Raw genomic sequence first — 25386 nt, forward strand, 5'->3', positions numbered from 1 at the left:
TTGATGCTTCTTGTAATTAATTAAAACGATAAAAGATTTTACACTGCTTATATGGCTTTTTAAACTGCTTAGTGAATTCATTTCTAACCCTTTTTTTCCTCACAGTCAATAAAGGAGTCCTGTGATTTGACCACTCCCATTCAGTAAGCATCTCCTGCTGTCATAAATACTGCAAGCCATTGGTAGGTCTGTGCTGAGAACAGCACAAGAGCATTGGCGGTCCCAGTCAGTGATTGATCTTCGAGTTGAAGAAAATAACTTGTATAGGCAAATGAGGCCTTTCTTTGAACACTAGTTTTACTTCTGAGATTATTTGTGGTTTCTTGTTGAGAGAAACATGCCTCCTTGTCTTCCTAACTTCCTCTTCTGTCTCAAATCACATAAAATTACATAAAACTTCTTGTTTCCAACTTAAAGTTTAACTGTAAAAAGTATTATGTATGGAAAATGAAACATAGTCTGGAAAGTCAGTACGATAAGCACAAATGACATTCTGTCACATATAAAGCAGTCCAGACAATTTTCAGAATGTACAGAAACTTAAAATTGTGCCAAAACAATGAGGTCAAAGGATTAACTATTTAGTTCTGTGATAACAGCATAGCATTATCTAGCAAAGAAATCCAGTGATGAAAGCACACAGCAAGACAAAAATGGCTGAGAATCTGAATCCACCTTTGGCAAGGTTTCTAGTTTTTGCTTTTTGAAACAACAGGGAACTCCAGTCTGAAAGTTGCATCAGGCCTTCATTTATCATCTGAAGCAGACTTCAAGGATGTATGCAGATTCCATTTTTCTCTTGCCTTCTGGAGCTATCAGTGTTGTGTTTCAAGTACCAGTTTAGTCTTTAGCAAGCTAGAGCTAAGTTCAGTAAGTAAGCTGTTACAACTGAGAAATGTCATTCACTACAATTGCTACCAATAAATTAATAAAAGACTTTAAAATAATGCACTACATAGGATATAAAAACAATTTATTCTGTGCGGCATCCATTTATTTTGAAAGTTCTGATTCTAACTTTCTGATTTCTGTGCAAGGTTGTCCTAACAATGCAGAAGTATTTTGAAGAAACTTCCGAAATGGAAGCTGGTATCTGAGATAGTTCATTTTGTTTCTGTTTAAAAATTTAAAGGGTACACTGAGTTTTAAGGGATTAGGGTCTTTCAGTTTTCAGTTATTAAGCAGAACAATTTCAGCACTTAAAAGCTAATATTCCTTTGCTACTACGAAGAAAACAGAATACCAGTTAGTCTGTTTGGAAGATTGTTACTGCAGTCACTAAGCCTAGACAGCAACCCAGTTTTCAGAGGTGGGATGCAGTAGCATGATTTTAAATTTAAAAAATCACATTTCTTGAGTGGTTTTGAGTGGAAAAAAAAAAATTAGAATGCTTTCCTTTTGCCTTCCTTTTCTATTCAGTACTGTGCCATCATAAAAATAATGAACAGTTCTATCATGTTTCCTCAAACAGCAAGAATGGCACTTTGAACTTCCTTAGATTAAGCCAAAGGGTGGGGAAGTGGGTTAAATGTGGAAGAAAAAAACCTCAAAACCAAACACATTAAAACCTTCCCATGATGCTAACATTGCATTTTATCAATGACTAGAATGTTTCAAAGTAGTTCAGTCTCTTCCCTAAGTCTACCCGCTCTATAGGTCGTCTGGAAACTTGCACCATTTCATTTATATGCAAAATGGACACTTGCTCAGAATATTCTACTAAACCTAATAATCATCTTCTCCATGTTACTTGTAACACTCTACAATGCTCTACAGAAATTTTACTGTAAACAGTGTATGGAATTGTGAGCTAATTTTCTTTGCTTGAGGTTAGTCAGGATCCATTCTGCTCATTTTCTTTTAGTGCTACCCTGGAATATCACTTGTGTGATCTGCTAAGGACACTATCTGTAATGTGCCTTTCTAAAAACAGGATTTCCAGATGATAATTGCAAAGATTACAGGTTTCGGCAGAAGTGCATTTACATAAATCAAAGTTACAGATATTATCAAAATTAAATTCGGGCTGAGCCAATTAATCTAAAAAATCTAAAAAGGTAAGAAATTCAAAAATCTAATGAAGACCTTTAAGTTCCTGAGATTTTTATCCATCTCAAACTTTTCCCTTCACAGAGAACATAGGTAAATTATATTTAGTCACACAACACAGCAATTTCATCAATATTGTCTCAAAACATACATATAATTCCACTTTTCTTAAAATACGCTTTTCCTGTATCTTCCAAGTGAGCAGTTTCTGGTGCATAGCAAGAGCCTACTTGTGTTCATAAAAGCTTTTTAGTTTACATAAAATGTATAACCACAATGTTCCACCTTTTAGTGATAAAGCTAATTTTCCAGTAAGATAATGTCTAGATGATCAGCTTCCAAAGAGACATGGTAAGCTGACTAGCTCCCAGTTACTAAAGCAGATTGCCCAGCCCTAAACTATTTCTGTTTCTAAAATAAATAGTGTTGAAAATCTTTCTTTTCTAAATACTTTTCGGTTGCTTGTCATGCTCACACACATGTTTCTGGGTTGGTTACAACTTCGCCATTTTTTTCAGGCTCATCTTTCAGAAACTGCTCCACTTCAATAGAGTCCACCTTGGCATCTTCAGGAGTTTTTTCAGATTTGTTTAATTCCTCTCTTTCTGACGCTTCTTCTTTTGCATGTGGTTCTTCTAATTTTTTCTTAATGCAGAAGAAATTTCCCAAGGCCAATACAAGGGCTGAGGTGGTAACTTCAATTCCAGCAATAATGAAAACAAACATGTACCTCCCTGTTGCATCCAGGAGTTTTCCTGAAAAAGACAACATTGCAGGTAATTAACAAAAGTGATTATCTTGCAGTGAATATTTTTCTACTCTTTTAGAACATTTTGACTCTCCTGTCCAGAATCACCATGACTCCCTAACCGAGTTTTTTGAAATAGGATTTAAACAAGTTATAACAAAATATTTCTCGATTATTTCAGTTCAGTTTAACAGTCATTGACATTACACGACATCCCAAAACACATACACAGAGGCGTGCCGTTCATCTGAAATAAAATCAGCCTTGCCTTCGGATGCAAGAGATCACACGTACTTCAGATAAAAATGTGTGCATCCATGGATGGGATCTGTATCATCTGTATCGTGATCTGATCATCATTATCCTCTTGGTCCCAGTCTCAGTTATCTTTCTACATGGGCAGTGCACTGTCTGCTTAAAATGCAAATCTTATTCAATAGTCAGTCTGGAGTAACTGACTGATTCTGACACTGGTAAAGGTAAATTTTCACAGGACTTGATGGATATGGAAGAACAGGTGGGAGGATATGAAGGAAGTGCCTTTTCAAACCTGAAGATCAGAGGAAGTAGTGCATAGTACTGGTTTACCCATGAAGGGGCTTCTGTCAAAATAAAGATACTTGATGTTTTTAGTGTCTGGTATAAAGAGTAAACATTTTATGGCAGTGATCTGGTGGGTTTTGGGAGTGTGTTTCAGTTCAGAGTCTGTAACATGTATGTGCTTTGATTAGTCATTAATCTGTATTTTGACTTCAAATTAATGAATTTTACTATTTTGTCAGGTCCCTTATTCTTGGGTTGTAAGACCTGCAACAGAGGCACTGTACCTTCCTTAAATCAGTCCTATTTTATAGTCCTTGTAAGATTTTTTTCTTCTTTCAGATGTTTTCTTTCCTCCCCCAAATCTACCATGGATCTAGAGAATGTATCCTAATATTTCCCAAAGGAAATTGACATATCTCATATTCTGAATCCCAGTCAGCTGTCTACCAATAAGAAGTTGAGTGCAGGCTTTCAGAGCAGAAATAGCAGCACCTCCAGATGGCAATTTAACCAGTCCTGAAACAGATCCAAGAAATAAAAAGTTCATTCCATCCCTTCTTGGACTATTTCAGAGTGTAACTACATAAAGCCTTTGAAACATGTGCAGCACAATCTGCATTTCTCAAGTGACTCGCATCTTTTTCTCAGCTCCCTTATATTTTGTGAAAATGAATGCAATGCCCACAAATTTAAATTCTGAACTAAATGGCACACTTGCCTGCTGATGGTGGACCAATCAGAACAGCCACAGCTTCTGCCAGGAGCACTAAACCAATAGCACTGGAAAACTTCTGAGTGCCAACGATAGCCATGAGGACTTCAAACTGAAGAGCACCTACCATTCCATAAGAAATGCCAAAGAAAATGCAAAAGACCACCAGTCCACCATAATCAACAGACATAGAACCCATGAGATCAGTAAAGCCATTAAAAATCATAGCAAAACTGAAGAGGTAGACGCAGCGTGGTCTAACCCATTTAAGACCGGCTACCATTCCACAGATTGGGCGAGCAAAGATATCAATGAATCCCAGAATAGTCAGAAGAAAAGCTGCTTTGGTGTCTTGATACCCTAAATCCTTGGCATAACTCACAACAAACACTGGGGGAACGAAGAGACCAAGCACCATGATAGATGCTGCTAGCGTATAGATTACAAAACCACCATCTTTAAACACACTGAAATCCAGAAGTTTTTTCTTCACTTTCTTCTCAGCTGGCTCTTTGGTAGCTTCAGCCTTTTTGGGTGGCTCCAAAGGTCTCATCAGTGCACCACATACACAGCAGTTGAGCAGCATCCCACCCAGGATAAGGAATCCTCCTCTCCAACCATACTCATGTTGTAGTATCTGCCCCAACGGTGAGAGAGCACAAAGAAACACTGGACTCCCAGCAGCAGATAGCCCATTGGCTAAGGGCCGGCGTTTGTCAAAGTAACGGTTTAACATGATGAGCGAAGGCTGAAAGTTTAGTGCCAAACCCAAACCTGTAGCAGAGGGTACATAAAAATTAATACTGGCCTACAATATCACTGTTAAAGATACTCTAATTACAGTTTTTCTGAATTGTGACTTAAGAGAAAATAATTTTATTCTAAATGGACAAAAGAATCCTAAGGTAACACATAGTATTCTTTTCCTTTATGATTACACTTTGAGTTATTAAATATTCATAACAAAAATAAATTACCTCTTAATCCCACATTTATCTGACATCTTTATAAAAGGCTGGGTGTTCCTGATGCTTCAGGTATTTTTCACTTACACAAAACTTCAAAGCCAAGACCTAATTTAACTCATTTTCCATAATTCATAGTACTTACCAGTAATCACACCTGCAGTTAGATAGATCTGAACGATGCTTGTGCAGAAGGAAGCTATCACCATCCCCATTGAGGCAAAAAGGCCACCCACTAGCATGACAGGGCGACAACCAAAGCGATTGACGCATACACTACAAAGTGGACCTAGGCAAGAAAAGCAGATCACAGTTGCTAAGATAAACCAACTTTTGCAACTTATTTTATGACACTTTGTATTTCTTTGGTGGACTTCAAAGTGTAAAGTTCATGGTTAGAATCAATGATTTTTAAGGTCTAAGGTCTTTCCAACCGCACTAATTCTGACTCATTTTGAACTTTGTCCATACAGTCAAGCCAATCAGGAAAAACGTCCTTTCCTCTGTAGTCAAATACTTCAATCTTTTTTGTCTTCAGAGTGCCTTGTGATTTTTCTTTTTCATCATCTTTAGCGACTACTGAGTTACAGAGACATAATTTTATATCCAAGATGGATGGACTTAAATAATCTTTTAATTTATGTGATTAATAGTAATTCTTTTTGCCTTACTTGCACACAAGTCATGATACACACTGTAAATGGCAGTAAGATTTACAAATTTAATTGTATGACACAATACTGTTTCAAAACCAGGTAACTACTCACCTGTTCCATAAAGCATGGCCAACAGAATGGAGGAAATCCATGCAGTGTCACTATATCCAATGCCAAATTCCCGAATAAGTTCTTTAAAGAAGACGCTAACTGCCTTGGGAAAGGCATAGGAGAATCCTGTGATGATAAAACAGCCAAAAAGGACAGCCCAGCCCCAGCCTCCATCGGGGGCTTTAACACCTGATGGACCATCATCAGCTACTACAGCTCCCATGATGAAGAAGCTTGTGTGTTCCCTAAGAAACAAAAAGCAATTAGTATCTATAAAATTGCGCTAACAGTAAAACTAAGGCATGGAACTACTTAAAAGTCTTGAAGATGCAGTGCAATTTTAACTATTCCTCGTTTGGGTTTAGCTCTTACAAAGCTTGCAAAAATACATGAAAATGAGATGCACACAGCTGAGTTTTAAATGAATGGCCCCTCACAGCTCTCAAAGTCAGAGCTAGATTTCATCCAAATCACTGTTTCATAAAAAAACCTGAAGCCATAACAGCACTTCAGGGGTATATCTGACTTTCACAGATATGTAATAATTACTGCATTGAAGTTTGCAGGATGTTTTATATAAAACCTTGTTACATGAAGCTCCTGGCCTATTCACTTAAGAGACCTGGTGCATCACAAGTGTTCTGTGAAACGGTGGACTAATCACACAGATTTTTTTATTGCCCACTGAGGACAGCAGTACAGTGCTGATACACTGTTATCTTGAAAAGATAGAAAGATCCCTTTGAGATGATGATGAAATAACATTTTTCACACATCAAGTAAGTTCGTAAACTGCAGTGAAGATCTCCATGAGCCAATTTTGTGGATGCTGGGACTTAGTAACTGCAGCAATGCTCCATACAACTGTAATTTGCCTGAAGCAAGTGTTTTCCATTGTTTTTATTACATGATCAGTAAGAAAAAGTAGTATTTAATGAATCATATTTTTCACATTTTCTGTATGCATCCATAAGCATCTTTGCATCTAAACATTGAAACCTTTGCTCATGATAATGTTGCATTCTAGGCAGTAATGCTGACAGGTTTTAAAAGGGAGACATGGGGTAAATAAGACACTGAAAAGGCACATAAAGTGTCCCTGTATGTGAGGAGTGCATGGTGTTACTGCATCACATCTAGTTTTTTTGTAGGATCTGTGTTCTACACAAGTCTTGAAATGTCAAAGTGACCTACAAGCAAGGATCATTAAACATTAAATCTTAACGTGTACAAAACTGCACTTTAAAGTGCAATTGACTGTATCAGTGTTTCTCTTCAGTGGTATCTAGAAGAGGAGAGCAAGTACAGCTGCACACAAGTAAAGAATGCTTCTGCTTTCAACAGTTACAGGCCTGCACAGCGATTGTTGTAAGTTGGGAGCAGTGCAATTCTTAAAAGCTCCGTTTCAGAGCCAGGCTATATATGACACAACAATCTCATGCAGACTTGTCTAGACAGCTGAGCATCAAATGCGTGATTGTTAATGGGCCAGTATGGATGTACTTAATATGATACTTAGACCAGCACTCCCACTTCTTGTAAGAAACAACTTTGTATACATGATACAGAAATAAATCTGGCCATGACTGTGGTTGTTCTAATGCCCTGGCCTGCATGACGACAGTAAGCCTCACACTTTTGGATTTACCTCTTGTTTTCTGGAAATCAAATATAAACAGAAAGCAATTTCTCCTAAGTCCAAACAACTAGAACATAAAATACTTTAACAAGAAGGGAAACAGAATACCTCCACAAAACTACTCATTGAGGTGTCTGGCTACAGATGGCTCATTTGCTGATTGCTGTGAGAGTATGTAAAAATGTACAGCTTGGTAGACTCAGCAATTTCTGCAGCAGGCTTTGAGTTGCTAAATGACAATCTTAAGATGTATCTCTGCCAAGACTCCTAACACTTCTATCTGTCCACCCTTTGAAACTCTTTTTTCCCAGTAGCTTTTGTTTGACACAAGGTATAAAACATTCTTCAAATAAGAGTTGCTTTTTTAAAGCAATAGCTAGACAGCACAGAGCAGGTGCACAAAGGATAATCCCTGTGACAGTGGCAACTCTGTAATATTAATGACAACAAGGGAAATGCTGACAGAAGTATCTCAGCTCAAATGTATAAAGAATAGGAATAAGATGTAAAATTGGAGCACTGCAGGGGGTAGGAAGCATTATTACTGCCACTACCAAGCTGTCAGAATATTTCATTTGGAGTGAAGGTTTAAAATGTTGGGGGAAGGGTTGGGGAGTTTTTGTTCATTTCTATTACCCATCTAATAGCAACACAAAGTTAGTAATAATATATGAGCATGCTTTGTTGAAAAATAGCAACTGGCAGTCTCTCCAGACTGCTTATACTGTGCTGGATGGGGACATTCAGTGCCTTAAGGCATTCATCTCTGCACACAGGCTGGGACAGTTTATTGAGTCTACGGCCAAGTTGTTGTAAGGGCAGCCTCTGCAAGCCTAGAGTGCTGAACCCCCACGGCAAAGTACATCCACGCCATATGAAGCGGCGAGTGGCTTTGAATAGAAACACCGTTAAGAACTACTTGGCAGCACGCTTGTTCCTTCCAGAAGAGAACTGTCCGAGGTTTTCGGGGGGACAGACAGAAGTCAACTCTTGGCACCCGGCACACCAAGCCCGGTGCGGGCGCGGCTCGGAGGAAGACCCGGTTCCCTCACCCCCTCTCCGACCCTCTGGGCGGGGCTGCACGAGCCACTGCCGCCCGCGGCCCCGCGTGACCCCGCGCGGCGGTGCCCCAGCAGGGCGCGCGCGGGCGGCCGCCGCACTGAGACGTGCGGGACGTGACTCGCGCGGGGGGCGGGCGCTGCCCGCGAGTTGCGCGCGCGGCGCGGGCGGAGCCGGGGCCGCACCCCCGCCCAGCGCTCGCAACCGCCGTTGCCGGAGCCCGGTGCTCCCACAGGAGAGGGGAAACCTCCTTCTTCCTGGCCTTTCTTGAGCTCTTCCATGCCAAGCAAATCAAAGTCAGCCTGTAAGAGACACATTCTCTTGCATCTGCCTTACGGAACTCACCATCTTTGCCATGAGTAACAGTCTCTAAAAAGGTTTTACGTTTTGCTGTGATGAAAGAGCTAGACTTGCTGATGTGAGGGAACCTGGCCTACTTTCCAGCATTTCATTAAAATGGGCCTACAAGGAAATGCACAGTAATATCCATTTACCCTTCTTTACATCATGTCTACTACCACATTTGGCTAAAAATCACCATAAACTGGCACACCAGATCTTCAAGTGCCATATTTTTAAGAGTGGTTCACATTTGCACATGCATGCATCAAAAATAGCTCTCTTAAAGGGAAAGGCTGAGAGAATTCAGATTGTTCAGCCTGCATAAGAGGATGCTCTGGGGAAACCTTACTGTACCTTTTCAGTGCCTGAAGTGCCTACAAGAACGCTGGAGAGGGACTTATTACAAGGGCATGTAGTGATAGAACATGGTGGAATGGCTTCAAACTTCCAGTAGGTTTATATTGGGTATTAGGAAGAAATTCTTTAGTGTGAGGGTGATGAGAACCTGGCAAAGGTTGCTCAGAGAAGCTGTGGCTGTCCCATCCCTGGAAGAGTTCCAGGCCAGGTTGGACAGGGTTTGGAGCAACCTGGCCTAATGGAAGGTGTTCCTGCCCACAGCGGCGGGTTGAAACAAGATTAAGATTTCTTCCAACCCAAACCACTCTATGATTCCACAATCGGTGTTACACATCTGGTTTTGTCCATTGGTTGTTCATGTTAACACATCAAAATCAAAAGACCATGAACCAGAAGTAAATGAACCTTGTCTCCATAAACACAGCAAGGATGCCCTTCATCCTGCTGTGGTGTGCCTTACTTAGCTAAGACTGTATTCACCTCCTTAAGAAATAATAATGCGGAGGTTCCCCCATTATTATGTACAAATGAGAAAAGGCAGGCTTGTGGTTGATCTGCACAGGCAAAATTTTAGGATTTGTCTACAGTGCTGGGATGCTATCAAAGCCTGCTAAGACAGGAGGCTGCTGTCTAACTATTGCAACAGCTTGCTTTGCTTTCTGCTTTTGCTAGTTCAGCCCTATTTAGAGGCAAAGGATTACATTTAACTGGCTGTGGCTCGGTTTCATGTCTCCACAGCAGACATGATAGCATTTCTTCCAGATTACTTCTACCATGCATGTGCTCTTGCTTTGGTAATGTGTAAAACAAAGGTAGCATCTGGGGAGTCATCTTCCTGATATTATCTTCTTGTTGTCATGGAAACTAATATAGACTCAGTTAGGAGGAAATATTAGGTAGCATTGTGGGTGGTGTAATGATGTGGTTTCTGGGATGATGTATATAAAAGAAGAATATTTGTATTATAAAAAGGAGCAGCTAGAAATGGCAAGAATCTATTATTTGTGTTTAGCCAGTACTCTTATTGGCAACATAGCTGTACTTCATGGTCAGGGCATTTATGTGCATGTACACTGACCTATATAGCTTGAGAACTTCCTGTTCTCAAGAAGAATTAATTTCAAGAATTCTCAAGAATAATTATTTTTTCTAACTGTGGCTGGAATCTACACAACCTTGAATTTCTATGATACAAATAAAAGATGGTTGTCAAAAATAGAACATAATCTTCCAAGCAGGGAACCAATTTCAGCCTAGACTTCAGTCTGGAGCCCCACCCTCTTGGGAAATGTGTAACTACAAAATAAGGAAGATGGTCTAAGCTGAGCAATGTAGACATCCTCCCTCAGGTTTTTTATCTGTGAAACAAACTAATTCTCTCTTCATAAGGTGTTGGGGGTATGAATACTTTGAAAAGCATAGGCTGCTCAATACTGTGTTCATAGGATTTATAAACCTCCTGTATTTGTCCAAGGGTATTAAAACCTAAGCAGACTGAACAATATATGCATGTTATTCTTGGTTTTTAGTTAGGATTCCTACGACTAACCAACTCTACTGAAAATTTTCAGGAAATGATTCCTGAAAAAATATTTTTATTTTAATAATTCTCCGGATCCTTAGGACAGCCCTCAACGTATAGAGCAACTACCCTTTGTATTGACATGACTGACATCTGCCTGTTCAGCATTACTTTAACTCCTTCCTGATTCTCTAAAATACAAATGAATATATCTTTAAACCAGATTTTATTACAACTCAGGTACCTGAGATAAGCCATTTAGATGGTATAACCCACTAGTGCATTTCCTGGGGCTTACCTGCTTAAATATTAGCCAGTTTAATTATATGTTCATTCCAAAGGCTGCTGCAAACTTCTGTTCCCTACAAAATCATTACCATATTTACCAATGCCTATCCTGTTCTCCCTGGAAGGCCCCACAGTGACTGCCACTGTCCTATTTTGTCCTCTTCCATTTCAACTGAGACAGTTTTCCGGATCTGCTGACTTTCTTAAGGGTTTTCCCCATTCTCTCATCTCCCTCTCAGAACTCCTAGGGATAATTCTGTGCTGTGCTGTCTGTAGCTGCAAGTGATGTTCCTTACCAAATCTTGACTATTAATCATTCTCCAGTATCCATTTAGCCTCTAAACATCTTAACTGTTCACTGCTGCTGCACAGTAACATTCATCACAAGTTATTAGTAGACCGCACTGACAGTAAATTCACACTGCAATTTTATATGTGTAGAAGATACCACTCACCAGTCTAAATTCTATTATATTATCTGGGTAAAGTGCTCTATAGGGAAAGTTGTGACAATTTAGTTGCTTGTTTTGTTTTATATCATGAAAATGTTAGAACCCTGCTCTCTATATTATTTGGGAAAACAAATACACTAGCCCTATTACAATTGCATTGTTAACCTCCAGAGTTATTGTATCTGTATCAAATGCCCAGTTTTTGGAGAAGTGGATTTATTTTGCTGAAAGTGTGTGGGTTTTTTACACCACATCCATTACTGTAAGTTCTTACTGTCACCATCACAGAAGCACCTTAATACCAGAGAGCATATGCCTTTTCCGTGTTCACAGAAAAGTGACAAACATGCCTTCAGTTGTATTGCAATTATTTGACTGTTTTCCATATGCTTTCAAAAATATAAGTTGCAGAATCCCAACTTCAGTTAGTATCATGAAAATTAATTTGAGCCCTGCAGCTATGATGGCTTCACAATGTGTTGAAGCTTTAGAAAAACAGAAATGCTTGACAATTGCTTATATTGGAGAAGTGTCTTTGTATTGTTTAGTTCAAAACCAAAAAGTGACAGAGCTAGATAAATACTAATTAAGGGTCTAGTCCTGTCACCAGCTGGGTATCTGTGCTTATTTTTGCAGAATACCATGGAACTACTCTAATATATAAAGTGCTCACATACACATGCACTGTATCTCGATCTAGGTGAGCACATGTAGCTGAATATAGTGAGAAAAGATCGTCTGGCTCAGAGGTGTCTGGCTCAGAGGTGTCATTTTACACAATCATATTGGACAGTGCAGCTGCATAGTAGGGCGTCATACATTGAGATATGTGAATTGCCACTACAGTCACAATTTAAAATGCCACTTTTTATTTCTATAATATACCTTGAGTTATACTTCTGACTGAACCACAAGAGGTGTACTGTACTAATAGATTCTGGTTTACGTTTTAAAACGGCTACACACTACTTCCTCTGAAATAAACACTGCAAAACCGTACAGGACTTTACTCTGTTACATCCTAAACTGAACGGTTTGCCCAAAATGAGTGCATTTCCACTAGTGCTAACGGTCAGCGCCTAGTGAGGAAGCTTGAATTACTGAAATTCAACTCCACCTTTGTGCGCTTTTTCTGCTCTCCACAGAATTGCTCAGAAGGCAAGCCGCAGACCCCTCCAGGTGGATTGCGAGCAGCATCAAAAAAAGGCTCTTTCCCAAGAGATGGAGAGGGGCTGCGGCAGCCGCCACGCGGGAGGGGCTGGGAGGGGGGAGAGGGGTCGGGAATACAGTGGTGGCGGTCGCGACGTCGCCCCGGCCACGATCGCTCGCGCGGCGCTCCGGGGCGGGCACGTAGCCCGCGCAGCCCTCAGCCGAGACGGCTCCCGCGGAGTGCTCGGGTCGCCGCCGCAGCCGATGCTCACGCAGACCAGGAAGACGCCGCGCGATTCCGTGCCCGGGCGCCCCACCGTTCTTGGTATGCTTGCTGAACCGAGTAACGGAGTTCATGCCCGGGGCTGCGATGATGTCCTTATGAGGGAACGGTCCCTCAGACTGCTCGCCGCTCGCTCTGACGGACCTGAATGCTCACCGCCATGACAAAGAACTCCGAAATTCACCTCCCGGGGGCTCGACACTGCAACAGGAGGTGAGCACTAGCGAAAGGACCGCGCAGACGAGGCTTTCGCGGAGACCCCCAGTAACGGTGTGAGGCCACAAATGGCGGAAACAAAGCCCGAGCTCGCGGGTGTCCTACGAACCACCAGAGTGGCAATGTACGTGCCCTCGGGCCGGCGGCACTACGCGCCTAGGCGTGACCCGTCTGCCAGAGGGAAAGCCGGAGGCAGCGCTGTCTCGTAGCAGGCGGAGCGGTGCTCGGTGGCCAGCACCGCTCAGCGCCCGGACAGCGCTTTCAGGCCGGCGGAGCTGGGAACGTTGGGAGACCCACACGGCAACACGGGTTTCCCGACGAGGAGTTGCGCTCGCGTGGCCCCATGAGCGACGAGAAACGCAGCAGGCGGGACGGCGCCCCGCCGACCCTCGTGGGGTGGTGCCAAGGGGTGCGAGAACAGTCGGCGTCGCGTCCACGTCCCCACCGGCGCCCAGCGCAGCCTCTGGGCAAGGGATGAAGCCGCGACTCCTACGCCGCGCTTTGCCCAAAGCTTGGGCGGCGCTCGGGCACATCCGCTGGCCCGAAGACCCCTACGCAGAGAAGCACCCTCGGTCAGCCCGGCGTTCTGGATTCGGCTCACCCGGCTCCGGACCCCCCACGTCGCGCTCCCCACGGCGTTTGTCCGCATGCACCAGTCAAGCACTTCGCAACATCGCGCACGACGCCTCCGCCTCAGTACCTGAGTCACGTTCCGCGCCTCAGCGTGAGGATGCCCGTGCTCGCGCCGGACCGCAGCTCGCTGTCCCCGTGTGCCCACGCAGACCCGCCCCAGCCCGTCTGGTCCCGCCGACTGGGGAGCGCTCCCGCGCGGCGGGTCTGTCGCTGCTCGCCCCGCCCTGCCACGCGGGGCGCGCCCTGGGTCCTATCGCCGCCGCGGTGACTCTCCCTCCGCTACAGGTTCATCCGCGCAGGGGCCACGGCAGCGCGCAGCTCAGCTCCGCCGGCGGCAGCTCGGAGCGGGGCCCCGGGGCCTCACAAGGCATCAGCTCGAGCTTTGCGCTGCTTGCGTAGAGTGCACCGCAGGGCCGGATCATGCCGGCGTGGATGCTACACTGTCTGTCCGAAGGAACAGGACCTGAGCAGTGGACTTCAACTAATGAATGAGTTTCTGCGGTTGAGGTGTGTTCTGTGCTGCAGTTTCTGTTTTCCCGGGAGCAATCACAGTTTCTTCATTGTCTCCTCCCATGAGAATTACTCTTACAAGCTTCCTTGCTTCGCTGTTTTATTCTTAGTAATTTTGAGCATGATATTGTGCATTCCATACACAGCCCTCAGAGTTGCCTTCTCATCCTTTACCAAAGGAGCATTCCCTGCAAATGTGATTTCATGGTATACTCCTTTTGCATCAGGATGGAATGAGCTTTCTGCATTAATCTCTTGTGACTCAACTGCGATTCATACAAATGCTGAATTATAAAACTGAGTGTGTGCTGATATTTAGCATCTATGAAAGTTGTGGTGGGATTCTCAAATGCACTACAGAAAGTAGCACTCCTATGGCTACCTGGGGCTTAGGAAATTCAGGAGCAGGTGCTCAGCTCATTTGTGTGTTTCTAGCACACAATCCAGTATGTAGGGGAGTGACACCTCACTTTAAATCCTGTGTTCAGTTTTCAGCCCCTCACAACAAGACAAGACATTGAGTGGCTGGAACATGTCCAGAGAAGTGCAACAGAGAGAGCTAGGGAAGGGTCTAGAGCACAAGTCTGATGGACAGTAGCTGAGGGAGCTGGAGAGACTCAGCCTGGAGAAAAAGAGGCTCAGGGGACACCTTATCACTCTCTACAACTACCTGAAAGGGGATTGTACCAAAGTGGTCGTATGTCTCTTCTCCCAGGTAACAAGTGATAGAACAAGAGAAAATGGCCTCAAGTTGTGCCAGGGGATCTTTAGATTGGATATTGGGAAAAATCTCTTCTCCAAATGGGTTGCCAAGCACTGGAATGGCATATCCAGGGAAGTGATGGAGTCACCATCCCTGGAGGTTAACAGCTGAACTCGATGATCTTGGAAAAAAATATTTTCCAATCTAAATGATTCTGTGATTCCTATCACCTATGTGGAGATACACAGGGGTAGTGTTCTAAATAGAAGAGGGTAGGTAGGATACAATATTGTCTTTTGAGAACTATGATATTGCACAGATTAGTAGCTTCCAATATTTTAAAACCTACTTAGTGAAATCATGTAATACCAAGGCAGGAACTGAAGCTCTTTTAATGACTTAGAAGCTTTTTCTTTTCCTTGCGCACTATGTTTGCACTGGTTATTCGTTCAGTTTTGCTGAAGTATAGTACCCATGTGTACATGCTTAAGGATTCATTGCACTAAAGTGTGAAGATGAAGAAGGCCACGTGGTTTATTTTGAGTAGGTAACATACAGCCAATAAGACTGCTAATCTTAATGACTAGTAAAACCAGTTTTTGACTGTCCACTATTATCTGAAATTAGGCCATTCACTTGCAGATTAGGTGTATTCAGGTTGCAGCATCAATCCCCGAATTGACATTGTGTAGACTCTAATCTTGTTTACTCACCATTAAAGTTTATTTGTTTGGGGCACTATTGAATCACTAGAAGTCACCAATTACTCATTTGTAATATGCATTTAACTACATGACTAGGGGCTGATTGAAGGTACATTGGAGAAGATGACAAGTAATTTGAAAGGGGAGGAAGGGGTGAGGAAGGGTTGCAAAAGATAATGCAGTTGATAGGTTAGACAATGGCTAATATAAAGATGTATCAGCTGTCAGAATGGCGTAGGGATTTAGACATTCGCCTATTATGTACTGATTCTGATGAGTGCTCTGAGGGGCCCCCTGCAGAATATAAATTATGCTGGGACCTGCACTATAATTTCTGTGTGTTCAGATGTAGAAAATAATTTGAAGTCATATACCATTGTATTTTAAACCAGAGGTGATTCATATAAATAAATGAACTAAATCCCTTTAATAATTGCAGTATTCTGAAATTATAATTAGCTAAATGGAACTTGCTTTATTTCAAAAGTCAAATTGTTAGTTCAGATTCTAATTTTCATTAATAGTTACTGGTGAAAATAAACCCCTTCTTTCTTTAAATGGTATGGGGCTAGGACACAAAACTCTCTTCTGATGACATAAGGAAAAATATGTAGGAACTACTGATAATACTCTATCTTCTCTAAGTTAGTGTACTTCAGGTATCATTTGGGTGCAGCATTCAAGTTTCTGGAAAGCAAAAGCTGTTTGTATGATCTAGAAAAACAGTAAAGTGACAGAACATTACAGGAAGTTTGCCTCGTGACTTCCAGACAAGCAAGTCATGTATAGTGACTAAGGGAAAATCATGCTTTTGGCCTGCTTCTTGTGTTACATCTTCCTCTGTCTCACCCAGACAGTGTAAGGCAGTTTAGTTGATGGAGACAATTTTTAATAATTAAATGCCTTGGTAGCAGAATGTATTTATCTGCTCTGCAAGACCTCGTGTTGCAGTTGGCCTGAGTTTGTTTTACAAGCTTTTTAAAGTTTTTCACATGATGCAGTGGGAGTTCGGAGAGGATGGGAAGTTTGTTCACACCCCTAGCGGCTGTATTTACTTGAATGGGGGCAAGCGTCTCCTTCCTGACCTGCGCCAAGAAGAAATTGTTTAATACTAAACAGTTGGATAAACAAAATGTATAGGAAGATACATGAACGAGAGAGTGAGATCTGAGAGAATGGGACAAGTACTGGCTGTGTTTCGGGAGAAAGGGGTCTTACTAAACGAAGCAGGGGCTGCAAAGGAACGTGCCCGTGCTCACACGGTGCAGAGAAGAGGCCGCTGCGTGAGAGTAGTGAGGTTGGAACGGGGAGAATGTGAGGAGGAGAGAATACGCTGCCGGGTTCCTGGAAGTGAATGCAATGCGAGGAACTAAGAAACGCCAGCTCGTTGAGCCGGAGAGGAGACGGACGGGGCCAGGCGCTGCCTCCGGGGGCGAGGGCCGGAGAGGAGGCGGCTCGCCATCGCGAGGGGGCGGAGCGGCAGCGGCCCTCTAACGGTGGCGCCGCGGGCCCCACGGAGACGGGCCCGCCCGCCGGCCCGGGCCCGCCCGCCGCGGCGCTCCGGAGAGACGCGGCCTACAGCCGTGAGCGGAGGGTTGTGCAGGTTCGTGGCGCCTGGAGGCGACTCGCGGCTGGGCTGCTCCATCAGAAGGCAGTGCGGTCGCACAGCATCGCGTTGTGCTTCGGAGCTCCCGACCCGTCGCCTGCGCATCTCGCGTCCTTTTCTCTGGGGACCCACTGGCTTTCTGCACCCTTCCTGCTAAGTGCTCTCTCTTGTGCTGTCCCTGAGTCCAAAGCATTATCTTGTGCTCCTCTCTGCTGCCTTCATCTAACAGGTTTAACCTCGGCAGTCTGCCTGCCATCTGCTCTTCTGCCTCAGCATCTGACCCTCAGGGCCTTCCATGGAATCCTTCCTTGTGGGCTCTGCTTCCTGCCAGCCGGTCGTTCGGTTGGTAGTGTTGTCTTTTGCCGACACTCGTCTGTCTTTTCCTCCCTCTGTGCACTTAAAATTTAGTTAATCTTTTAAACTGTGGTAGCCACCTGGTGCATTTGGAACAACTGTAACTGAAAGTGTGGTACAGAAAAAGCAGATCTTTCAGTGTTGCATGTTATAGGCAGGGAGGCAGTACTGTTCATGAATATCCACGATAGTGACTTTTTAAAAAGTCATCTGCTTCTCCTTACCCAAATGAAGAAGATATCACTTACACTATCTGTGCATGGTAGCATGATTTGAACATTGCCAACAGGAATCAGAATATGAAGAGAAAACACTATTTTAATTAACTTAAGGATAAATGTGAAATCTTGGCCAGCAGAATTGAAAGACCATCAGATCACTGTGTCCTTTAGCATGGTTTATATACTGTAAAGTATATCTGGGAAGAGCAAGCTTGAAATTTTTTATACTTCTCACATCCAACGATCAGTGACTCATTTTTTGATCCTAGAGAACCAGACTTGTCTAGATTGTTTGTGAAGAAAAACGTTATTTAAATTATGACATCCTTTAGCATAGAGATATTGCATAGCATTTTCTGGTCTGAAAATCTCTTTTTCATTTAAAGAGATTAAAGAGCCACTATTTGAAAGGCATTGTCTGATTTGTTCTCTGCATCCCTGTGCTTATTCAGAAGGGATTATCTGCAACCAGTGACACAGAATAATACTGTACAGTGAGAGAAGCTATATTGACTCCAGAGATTTTCCCAAATCTCTAGAGAGAGAAGAACATAAATAATAATTTTGTTTTCTAAAAGCATCTATACTGCTTAAAAACAATGTTGTTTTTTTTCTTCTACAGAATTTAAAACTAGATATGAGGCAAATATGGAGAATAAACAATAGGAAAAGGTGGATGTGAAGCAAGTGAAGGGTTTTGCCTGTAAAAGCACAGGCTTTCTGTTGGTTATTTTCTTTTTAAACTAAAAGCAGACAAATCGAACACAGCAGTTAATATTGTTAATAAAAGCGAAGGCTGAACAGTGCCTTGACTCATGATACATATCTCAAAGAAAAGAGAAATATGTGTGCAGCTTGCAGGTTGGAGGGAATAAACACTTATTTCTTGAATTCTGTCTGCACATAATTCTTGTTTAATGTAACTACCGTCTTCAGAAATAACAGTCTCTTTGGGATTATTCTCTGCTTAAAATGGTAATTGTTGTAAAGAGCTGTAAACTGTGCTGGATCCAACTGCATTTATAATGTAGAGATGGCTGGGTAAGTTTTAAATAACTTTTTTTGTTGTTGTGGCTGATCTGGGCAAGACTCTGGTATTCATCAAAGGTTGCTAAATGATTGATGTTAATGTGGTGTATATGCAAATTAATTTAAAGCCAGTTGAGGAATTTTACATGGAGCATATCCTTTGGGAATGGAAGGAGTTTGAGTCTCTTAAACCCAGCAATTGCCTCTTTGCCAGGCTGAGCTGAATACTGATCACAATACAGCAATCATTCTTCTGATTTGCCTTGCCCCTAAGGGTTAGGGGATGAACAAAGAAGGTGTAAAAATGCATGTCTAGACTATACTGAGACAGCATTTCTGATAGGCTTGGTTTGTATGCATACTTGCTGGCTATAGGATTCAGATTAGTTCAGGCGAAGTGTAAATTTAAAAGCAAAATCATGAATATGCATTTAGCTGTTTGCTAGTCTTCAGTTTTAGTTCAGACTTTTGTCTCTGTAGGTATTATATGATCAGTCTTGTCTAATCAAATGCAATGGTCATTCAGCTACGCAAAAATCCTGTAATACAGAGTTGAAAGTTAATAGGAAGTTGCAGAACAACACAATAGCAATCTAGGTTTGTTTGGCTCTGTGACAGGCTGCAGCAAACCTGTTGAATCTTTAAGGGATTAATGCAGAGCTTCAAAGGCTCAGTGTATCATTAGAGAACTGGTCTTGGTAGCAGTATCAGCTCCTCAGATTTGTTTGAAATCCTGGTGTTACTGGTATTCTTCCACCAGATCTCAGAGAAACTTTTTTGTTGATAGCAATTAAAAATATTGGGAGAAGAGGGGAAAAGATACAGAGCTGCTTCTGTTTTTAAATGTATCTAAAAGATCAGATTTCTGCTGGTCAGCCAGATTGTTTTTTTTATGTAACAGAAATTTTTGAGTGGAGGAAGAACTCAGTTACACCGAAGTGGAGGTCTTGCACTACTTTTCAGCAGATCCACTATATTCTGTATGCAACTAACCTTTTGAAGGATTCTTTTGGGAAATAACATATACTGTTATAATTGGTTTCCACTAAGTTATGAGAAGATGTTAAGGTGCCTGTTTCTTTAGGAAATTACAGCATTCTCCATTAATAGTTATGTGTTATTGTTCAAAAAATTCTACATGTGGATCCCTCATGCTTTTTAATGTAAATTTGTTTTTGTTTACAGCTCTAGGAAATCGCATAGATCATCTGCATGAGGATTATGTGAACCGGAAACTTCACATGGAGCAAAAGATTCAAGAACTGGAAGATGCTGATGTCAGAAACTGGTATAAGAATGTTGGACAAGCAATGCTGTGTTGCTGCAGTGCCATCTAGGAATCATTTCTTCAATTTTATTTCTTTTAATTAGCATGTTCTGGTTTAACATTGCTATAGTTGTATAAGATTTCTTTCTTTTGACTATTGTTTTATTCTTCTAAAAATTGATTACGTTTGTAATTACATTTTGGAAAATTATGCCCTGCTTGTATGGTAGCTGTTGCTTTGCTTGTTTGACAGTTGCCCCTTGTAAGGAATTGCTAAGAGTATGTTTAGTAATGTGAGATTGCATTAGATTATTTTATGTAGTAAGCATATAAACATTACAAGGTGCTTTTTTCTCCCTTCTGCTTCTTATATTCCTATCATTTCAACATAAAAGGATCATCTTATCAATGGTGAAATTTGATCTTCAACTGTGATACCCTAGGGAGGCATTATACCACCACTTTCGATATAATGAACTTTAAAAAACAACAAAATTTTCCTTCTTTGTTTTTGTATAAAAACGTATTTGATATTGGAATTACCTTTACTAATTTACATGTGAATGTGTTTAGTTGTTACAACTAGAACACTTAATTTTTGTCCTGTCAGCCAAACCAATGTATAATATAAATGGAAGTGGTGATTTTAAGCAATTGTGTCTTCCACCCAACACCTGCCAATCCAAGTCTCACTGCCCTCAGTATAGTAGTCCTGCTAAAATAACAGCTCTTCATCCAGGACTGTCTTTCTTGTGGGCTTCCCAAAGACAATATATTAACCTACCCAAAAATCTGAAGAATATTTGATAACTGGCTTGGTCTGGAAGTTATGGTGCATTCTGTGGTTGAACTGCAGTCATAAAGCTGATAAGCTGCTGTCCACAAGCGTAAGGCTACATCTTCTAATACACATGATTTCACTTACCACACTGGAGAAGAAAAAAAGTTATCTCCTTACAACTAAAGAAGCACATCTTCCATGCTTGCCACTGGATCTCCTGCAGTTATTCCCCCTAATCTAACATGATTTAGTATCAATTAGACAAAATCCCTTGTGATCTCATTCTCTGGTTTTCAGTTGTAATTTATCCATTTAATTCATCAAAGTAATTTCTTTCAAACACTCTTTAAAATACTTTATCAGTTTAGCCACTGGATGGTAGCTCACTGCAACCACATAATTTTCTGGAAAATTAAGTGGCTTCTTTATGGAGAGTTTTTCATGCACTTACAAAACATAGGTGTTGCGAGGCAAGAATTTCACACTTGTTCAGTGGTATCTTTAATTTCCATGCTTTGAAGTAACTTGCAATGTTGCTTCAGGAGAATTTTGCAGTAGAATGTACATTCTGTAGTGCTGTTCTTGCTTGGGTTTTAAATGTAAAGTCTTCTAACAACAGATTTTTGTTGTATGACAAACAACATGACTGGTTTTGTTCTTGCCTGTAAATTAAAATTCAATAGCTATAAGGAGAGCAGGGAGGGAGGGAAGAAGTCTTTTCCATAGCATCCTGTCTTCCAGCAGCCCTCTTGTCACTTCAGAGTGGAAAACATGGTAGTATTTTTCTAGCAACTTTTCAGTAAGGCTCTAGTTTCTGAACTCTTAAGTAGTTCTCGAAGTATACACTTTAAAGGCCTCTTGACTGCAGCCAAAACCTTCCCTTCTAATAGTACTGAATTGTTTTGCTTAACTTAAACAAAAAGCATCAATTAGTGAATGATGTACCTTAAAGTTTTATTCATGTGATTTCATAGTGACTACTTCTTATGCTGTTTATATTGTCCTTCAAAACATCCTTAGTATTTATTCTGCTGAAATCAACAGCTTTGCTCTGTATATCATAGGTCTAAACAACAACTATCTCTGGCAGCTGAGCGAGAGCGAATTCTGAAACAGAGTAAAATGCAAACCGAATTGAACTGGCAGCAGCTCTGTGAGAATGCTGAATGTAATTGGTGTCAGAGATCAGAGGATCTAACACAAAGCCTGTCTTCATCAAAAGAGGAGGTGAGAATTTCAAATTAACTCTGTTTAATAATCATCTGTTGCATAGAGAGCTATGGAGTCTTTCCACCATGGTGTTTCTCAGGGAAATATGTCTTTAGCCTTCTTTCAAAAATCTGTAAAACAGTGATTCTGTATTGTGTACAGCAGTTCATCACATGTATTTTATCAGAGACCAGATTAATTTTCACGAACAATCTCTAATAGTGGCCTTTTCTGCCTTTCCGTGTAATCAAGCCAGCTTGAGTGATATTTTTCCTTTACCATTGTAGCAAAAGGAGAAGGATGTCTCTTAGAGCAGCCCCGGGGCGGAAAGAATTTCAGATCTCAGAACCACTTGAATTCTATCAAGAGAACAATATTAGTCCTGAGAAATTTTTGGGTATTTTTGTATGGAAAAAAAAAACAACCCTATTTTGTGTAGTGTACAAAATTCTGATTCTGAAAAATTAAGTAGATGTTTATTGTTTAGAGGCTATTAGACAAGGGTTTAACAATTCTCAGTGTCCAGTTGCCCTGAACTCACAGGTACAGAGGAAACACTTGTTTGCGAAGTTCAGAATGCTGGCATTTTTAATCTACTGTTTTATTTTATCATCATCTTTCTAAAACTATTCATAAGCATCAATAGCTGTAGCATTTGTGTGAACACGTGAGAGAGATAAATCAGCATTTTCCATTTCACATAAAGAAGATAAGAAAATTATGCTAAATTATTTGTCTGTTATGGCAGTTTTTGACAGTAACAAAAGATGAGCTTAAGTCCCTGTGCTATGTTTTAAAGTATCCTTGATTTCCTTATTTTTCTTTTACTTCCCTTTTCCTTTCCCTTCCTTACCTTTCCTTTCCTTTTATCCCCTTCTCCTTGAGCTACTGACATCCTCTACCTCCCCTCCCTCTCTTCTGTCCCAGGCTGAAGCTGATCTACAGAAAACAGACTACAGGTTGCATGAAGTGAAGACTGTTCTTTCTGCTTTGACTGTTGAGAGAGAACAAACAATACAAGCATCTTTTAATCACAGTATTTCACCTGAAGGGGAAAAACAGGTTAGACAACACTTACTGTGGACATAGATGAATTAATTCTAAGATAACAACATTATGGGCCTTGTTTCCACTGGACTTACTGTAAGCAGTTAATCTGTTTCATATATTTCATTCAAAATACAGACATATCTAGCCTGGAATACACATAGATTAGGTGTCATGTGCTTAACTATGCCTCTCATTCATTACTCAGTGGCAAAAGGAGCAAGCTTGGTTTAGACAGTTGCTCCAAAAAGTGACAATGTATTGTACCATTATGACAATCAAATGGGAAGAATTGATTTCTGGAACCTTATTCCTGAGGTTCTGTGTCAGTTGCAGTTCAGGGTAGATTTTAAAGTTGTAAAGTAAAAATTTTAAGGCAACGTTTCAAAATACTAATATGCCAGCTGTTTAAAATATTTTAATGTCTTCTATTCTAGTCTGCTAGAGTATCACTAGCTAGTTTTCCTTTCATGGCTATCTCTTAAAATGCACGTATTTTAAAAAGCCATTCAAAATTGCAAATGTAATGCTGGTTTGAAGTTATGCTGAAGGATAAGTCATCAAGAGTAGAAAACTGTCTTTGGTAAAAGAGTGAAAGTAAAACAAATGCTGCAGTGCACTTTACTGGGCGGGCTACAGGTGCTCAACAGTGACCAGTTCAGAGCATGTTACCAGAGCTTACTAAGAAAAAGCAGTGCTAAGCAAGCCTAGTAGTTCCTGAATGCAGGAAGTATTGTATTCAGAAAGATACTTCCTGAAGACGGTTTTTATTTCTGATAAAAGTAGATTGCTAACAAAAACTTGCTATGGAGCAAGTAGTTTTTCCAATTTTATTTCAAACTGGACTGATTTGCTAATTGATCATTGAGATACCAAGAGAATCAGGACTAGGCACGGTTTCTTCTTTATATTCTGTCAGGAGAAAGAAACTGCAGGGCAGCTGTTGTCTTTATGCCAGGGAAATGTAATTTGAAGGCCATTAGCATTCCAGATAAGACTTTCAGATCACACTCACAGAACAGACTTATGACTGGGAAAATAAGGGTGAAGGAAGTGGGGAGTGATGGGGAACATGGAAACAGAGTAGTGTTTGAGGCTGTGCAAGGCATAAATGATGAGACTGAAGTATTTTACTGGAGTGTCTTAAGCACCTCATGGATTGCCATGCTCTCTGAAGAGGCAAAACTGCTGCTTTGCAACAATTTAAGGTTAGGGTTAAATATAAAGAAACGTTTATGGTGTCACCATCTCTGGATGTGTTTAAAAAAAGACTGGATGTAGTAGTACTCAGTGCCATGGCTTAGTCGATGAGGAGGTGTTACGTCATAGGTTGGACTAGATGATCTTAAACATCTTTTCCAACCTAGTTCGTTCTGTGAGTCTGTTTTAGCAACATTTTGATACAAATACTCAAAAGACATTTCATGGTCTTTTTCCTTGTGAAAAACACCTCATCGGAGCAGCTTGAGAATTAGGATTTGTTTAGTGACTGTAGGAGTATATATTCCTACACCGGTCGCCGCTTGCGTGGGTGCTTGGAGGAGTCAGCCCGTCTTCCCTGTCTCTCACCTGAGCTGCCATCACCGCCAGGGAGGTCACGATCTTGCAGCTGAAGCCGCGGGGGACTCATTGCGGCCCCTCCACCTCTACACGAGCCCGCAGCGCCCCGTGCCGGTTGTCGTCGTAACTACACCAAATGGAAATGCTCGAGGACGGAAAAAGGCTGTTACTGGGTTTTCTTCTTGCCGTTCCTGTTGTTTGTTTTGTGTTGTTTTGTATATAGATATGGCCTAGTAAAGAGCTGTTCTTCCTTTTTCTCTATCTTTTCCTTGAAACCCTGTAATTTCGAAGTCATAATAATTTGGACGGAGAAAGTGGTCTTTCCATTCCAGGGACATTCCTGTTTTCCATAGCAAATACCTGTCTTTTAAACCAGGACAGTGTTATTGTCAATAGATGATCTCCAATGACACTTTCAAGAATTTGACAGGTCAGAAAGGGGATCACTGTTACTGCTGTTGAGCCCATAAATTCCTTAAGGAGCGGGATTGCCTGCACATGGAAGAGATAAACCACACCTGCAGAACAGCAGTCATAAAACAGAACTCGCTCGGTCACCATGGTCCTTCCCATGTGCGCCTCCTCCTATGAGGTTCTCAGTACAGCACTTCTTTTCCTGCCAAATCCTCAATAAACAAAGACAATTATTTTGCTTCTATGGCACTTTTCTC

At 41.4% G+C, this 25386-nt stretch overlaps 2 protein-coding genes across 4 annotated transcripts in view; one reads left to right on the top strand and one right to left on the bottom strand.

Annotated features, from left to right (window-relative positions):
* Window positions 1–279: 279 nt before the first annotated feature.
* On the bottom strand, window positions 280–13892 carry SLC16A3 (solute carrier family 16 member 3). The gene is made up of 5 exons (XM_005530619.3): window positions 13792–13892; window positions 5785–6029; window positions 5163–5306; window positions 4059–4826; window positions 280–2804 (listed from the first exon to the last, which is right to left on the bottom strand). The coding sequence occupies exons 2-5, from the start codon at window positions 6005–6007 to the stop codon at window positions 2521–2523; spliced, it is 1419 nt and encodes a 472-aa protein (XP_005530676.1). The 5' UTR covers window positions 6008–6029; window positions 13792–13892; the 3' UTR covers window positions 280–2520.
* Window positions 13893–14143: 251 nt separating this feature from the next.
* The window catches only part of CCDC57 (coiled-coil domain containing 57), a 31539-nt gene continuing 20296 nt past the window's right edge, over window positions 14144–25386 (top strand). For 2 of the 3 annotated variants that reach the window (XM_014259447.2, XM_014259451.2), the window contains exons 1-4: window positions 17164–17244; window positions 20037–20139; window positions 21964–22126; window positions 23036–23170. In XM_014259447.2, the coding sequence (XP_014114922.1) occupies window positions 20093–20139; window positions 21964–22126; window positions 23036–23170 (345 nt within the window). In that variant the 5' untranslated portion in view covers window positions 17164–17244; window positions 20037–20092. Of the gene's footprint in view, window positions 14232–17163; window positions 17245–20036; window positions 20140–21963; window positions 22127–23035; window positions 23171–25386 lie in introns of those variants that run through there. The other variant, XM_088065321.1, reaches the window with a different exon arrangement.

The sequence above is a fragment of the Pseudopodoces humilis genome, chromosome 21 (genome assembly GCF_049639895.1).
Source record: "Pseudopodoces humilis isolate 2021_Gansu_Grassland_sample_001 chromosome 21, ASM4963989v1, whole genome shotgun sequence".
Classification (NCBI taxonomy): domain Eukaryota; kingdom Metazoa; phylum Chordata; class Aves; order Passeriformes; family Paridae; genus Pseudopodoces; species Pseudopodoces humilis.

Excerpts from the sequence above, each read along its gene's own strand:
- SLC16A3 (XM_005530619.3), bottom strand. The coding sequence starts at position 6,007 with ATGGGAGCTGTAGTAGCTGATGATGGTCCATCAGGTGTTAAAGCCCCC. Across the intron at positions 5,307-5,784 it reads GGCCATGCTTTATGGAACAG|GTCCACTTTGTAGTGTATGC; the intron begins GTGAGTAGTTAC and ends TTTCTTGCCTAG. Across the intron at positions 4,827-5,162 it reads AACTGCAGGTGTGATTACTG|GTTTGGGTTTGGCACTAAAC; the intron begins GTAAGTACTATG and ends CCTCTGCTACAG.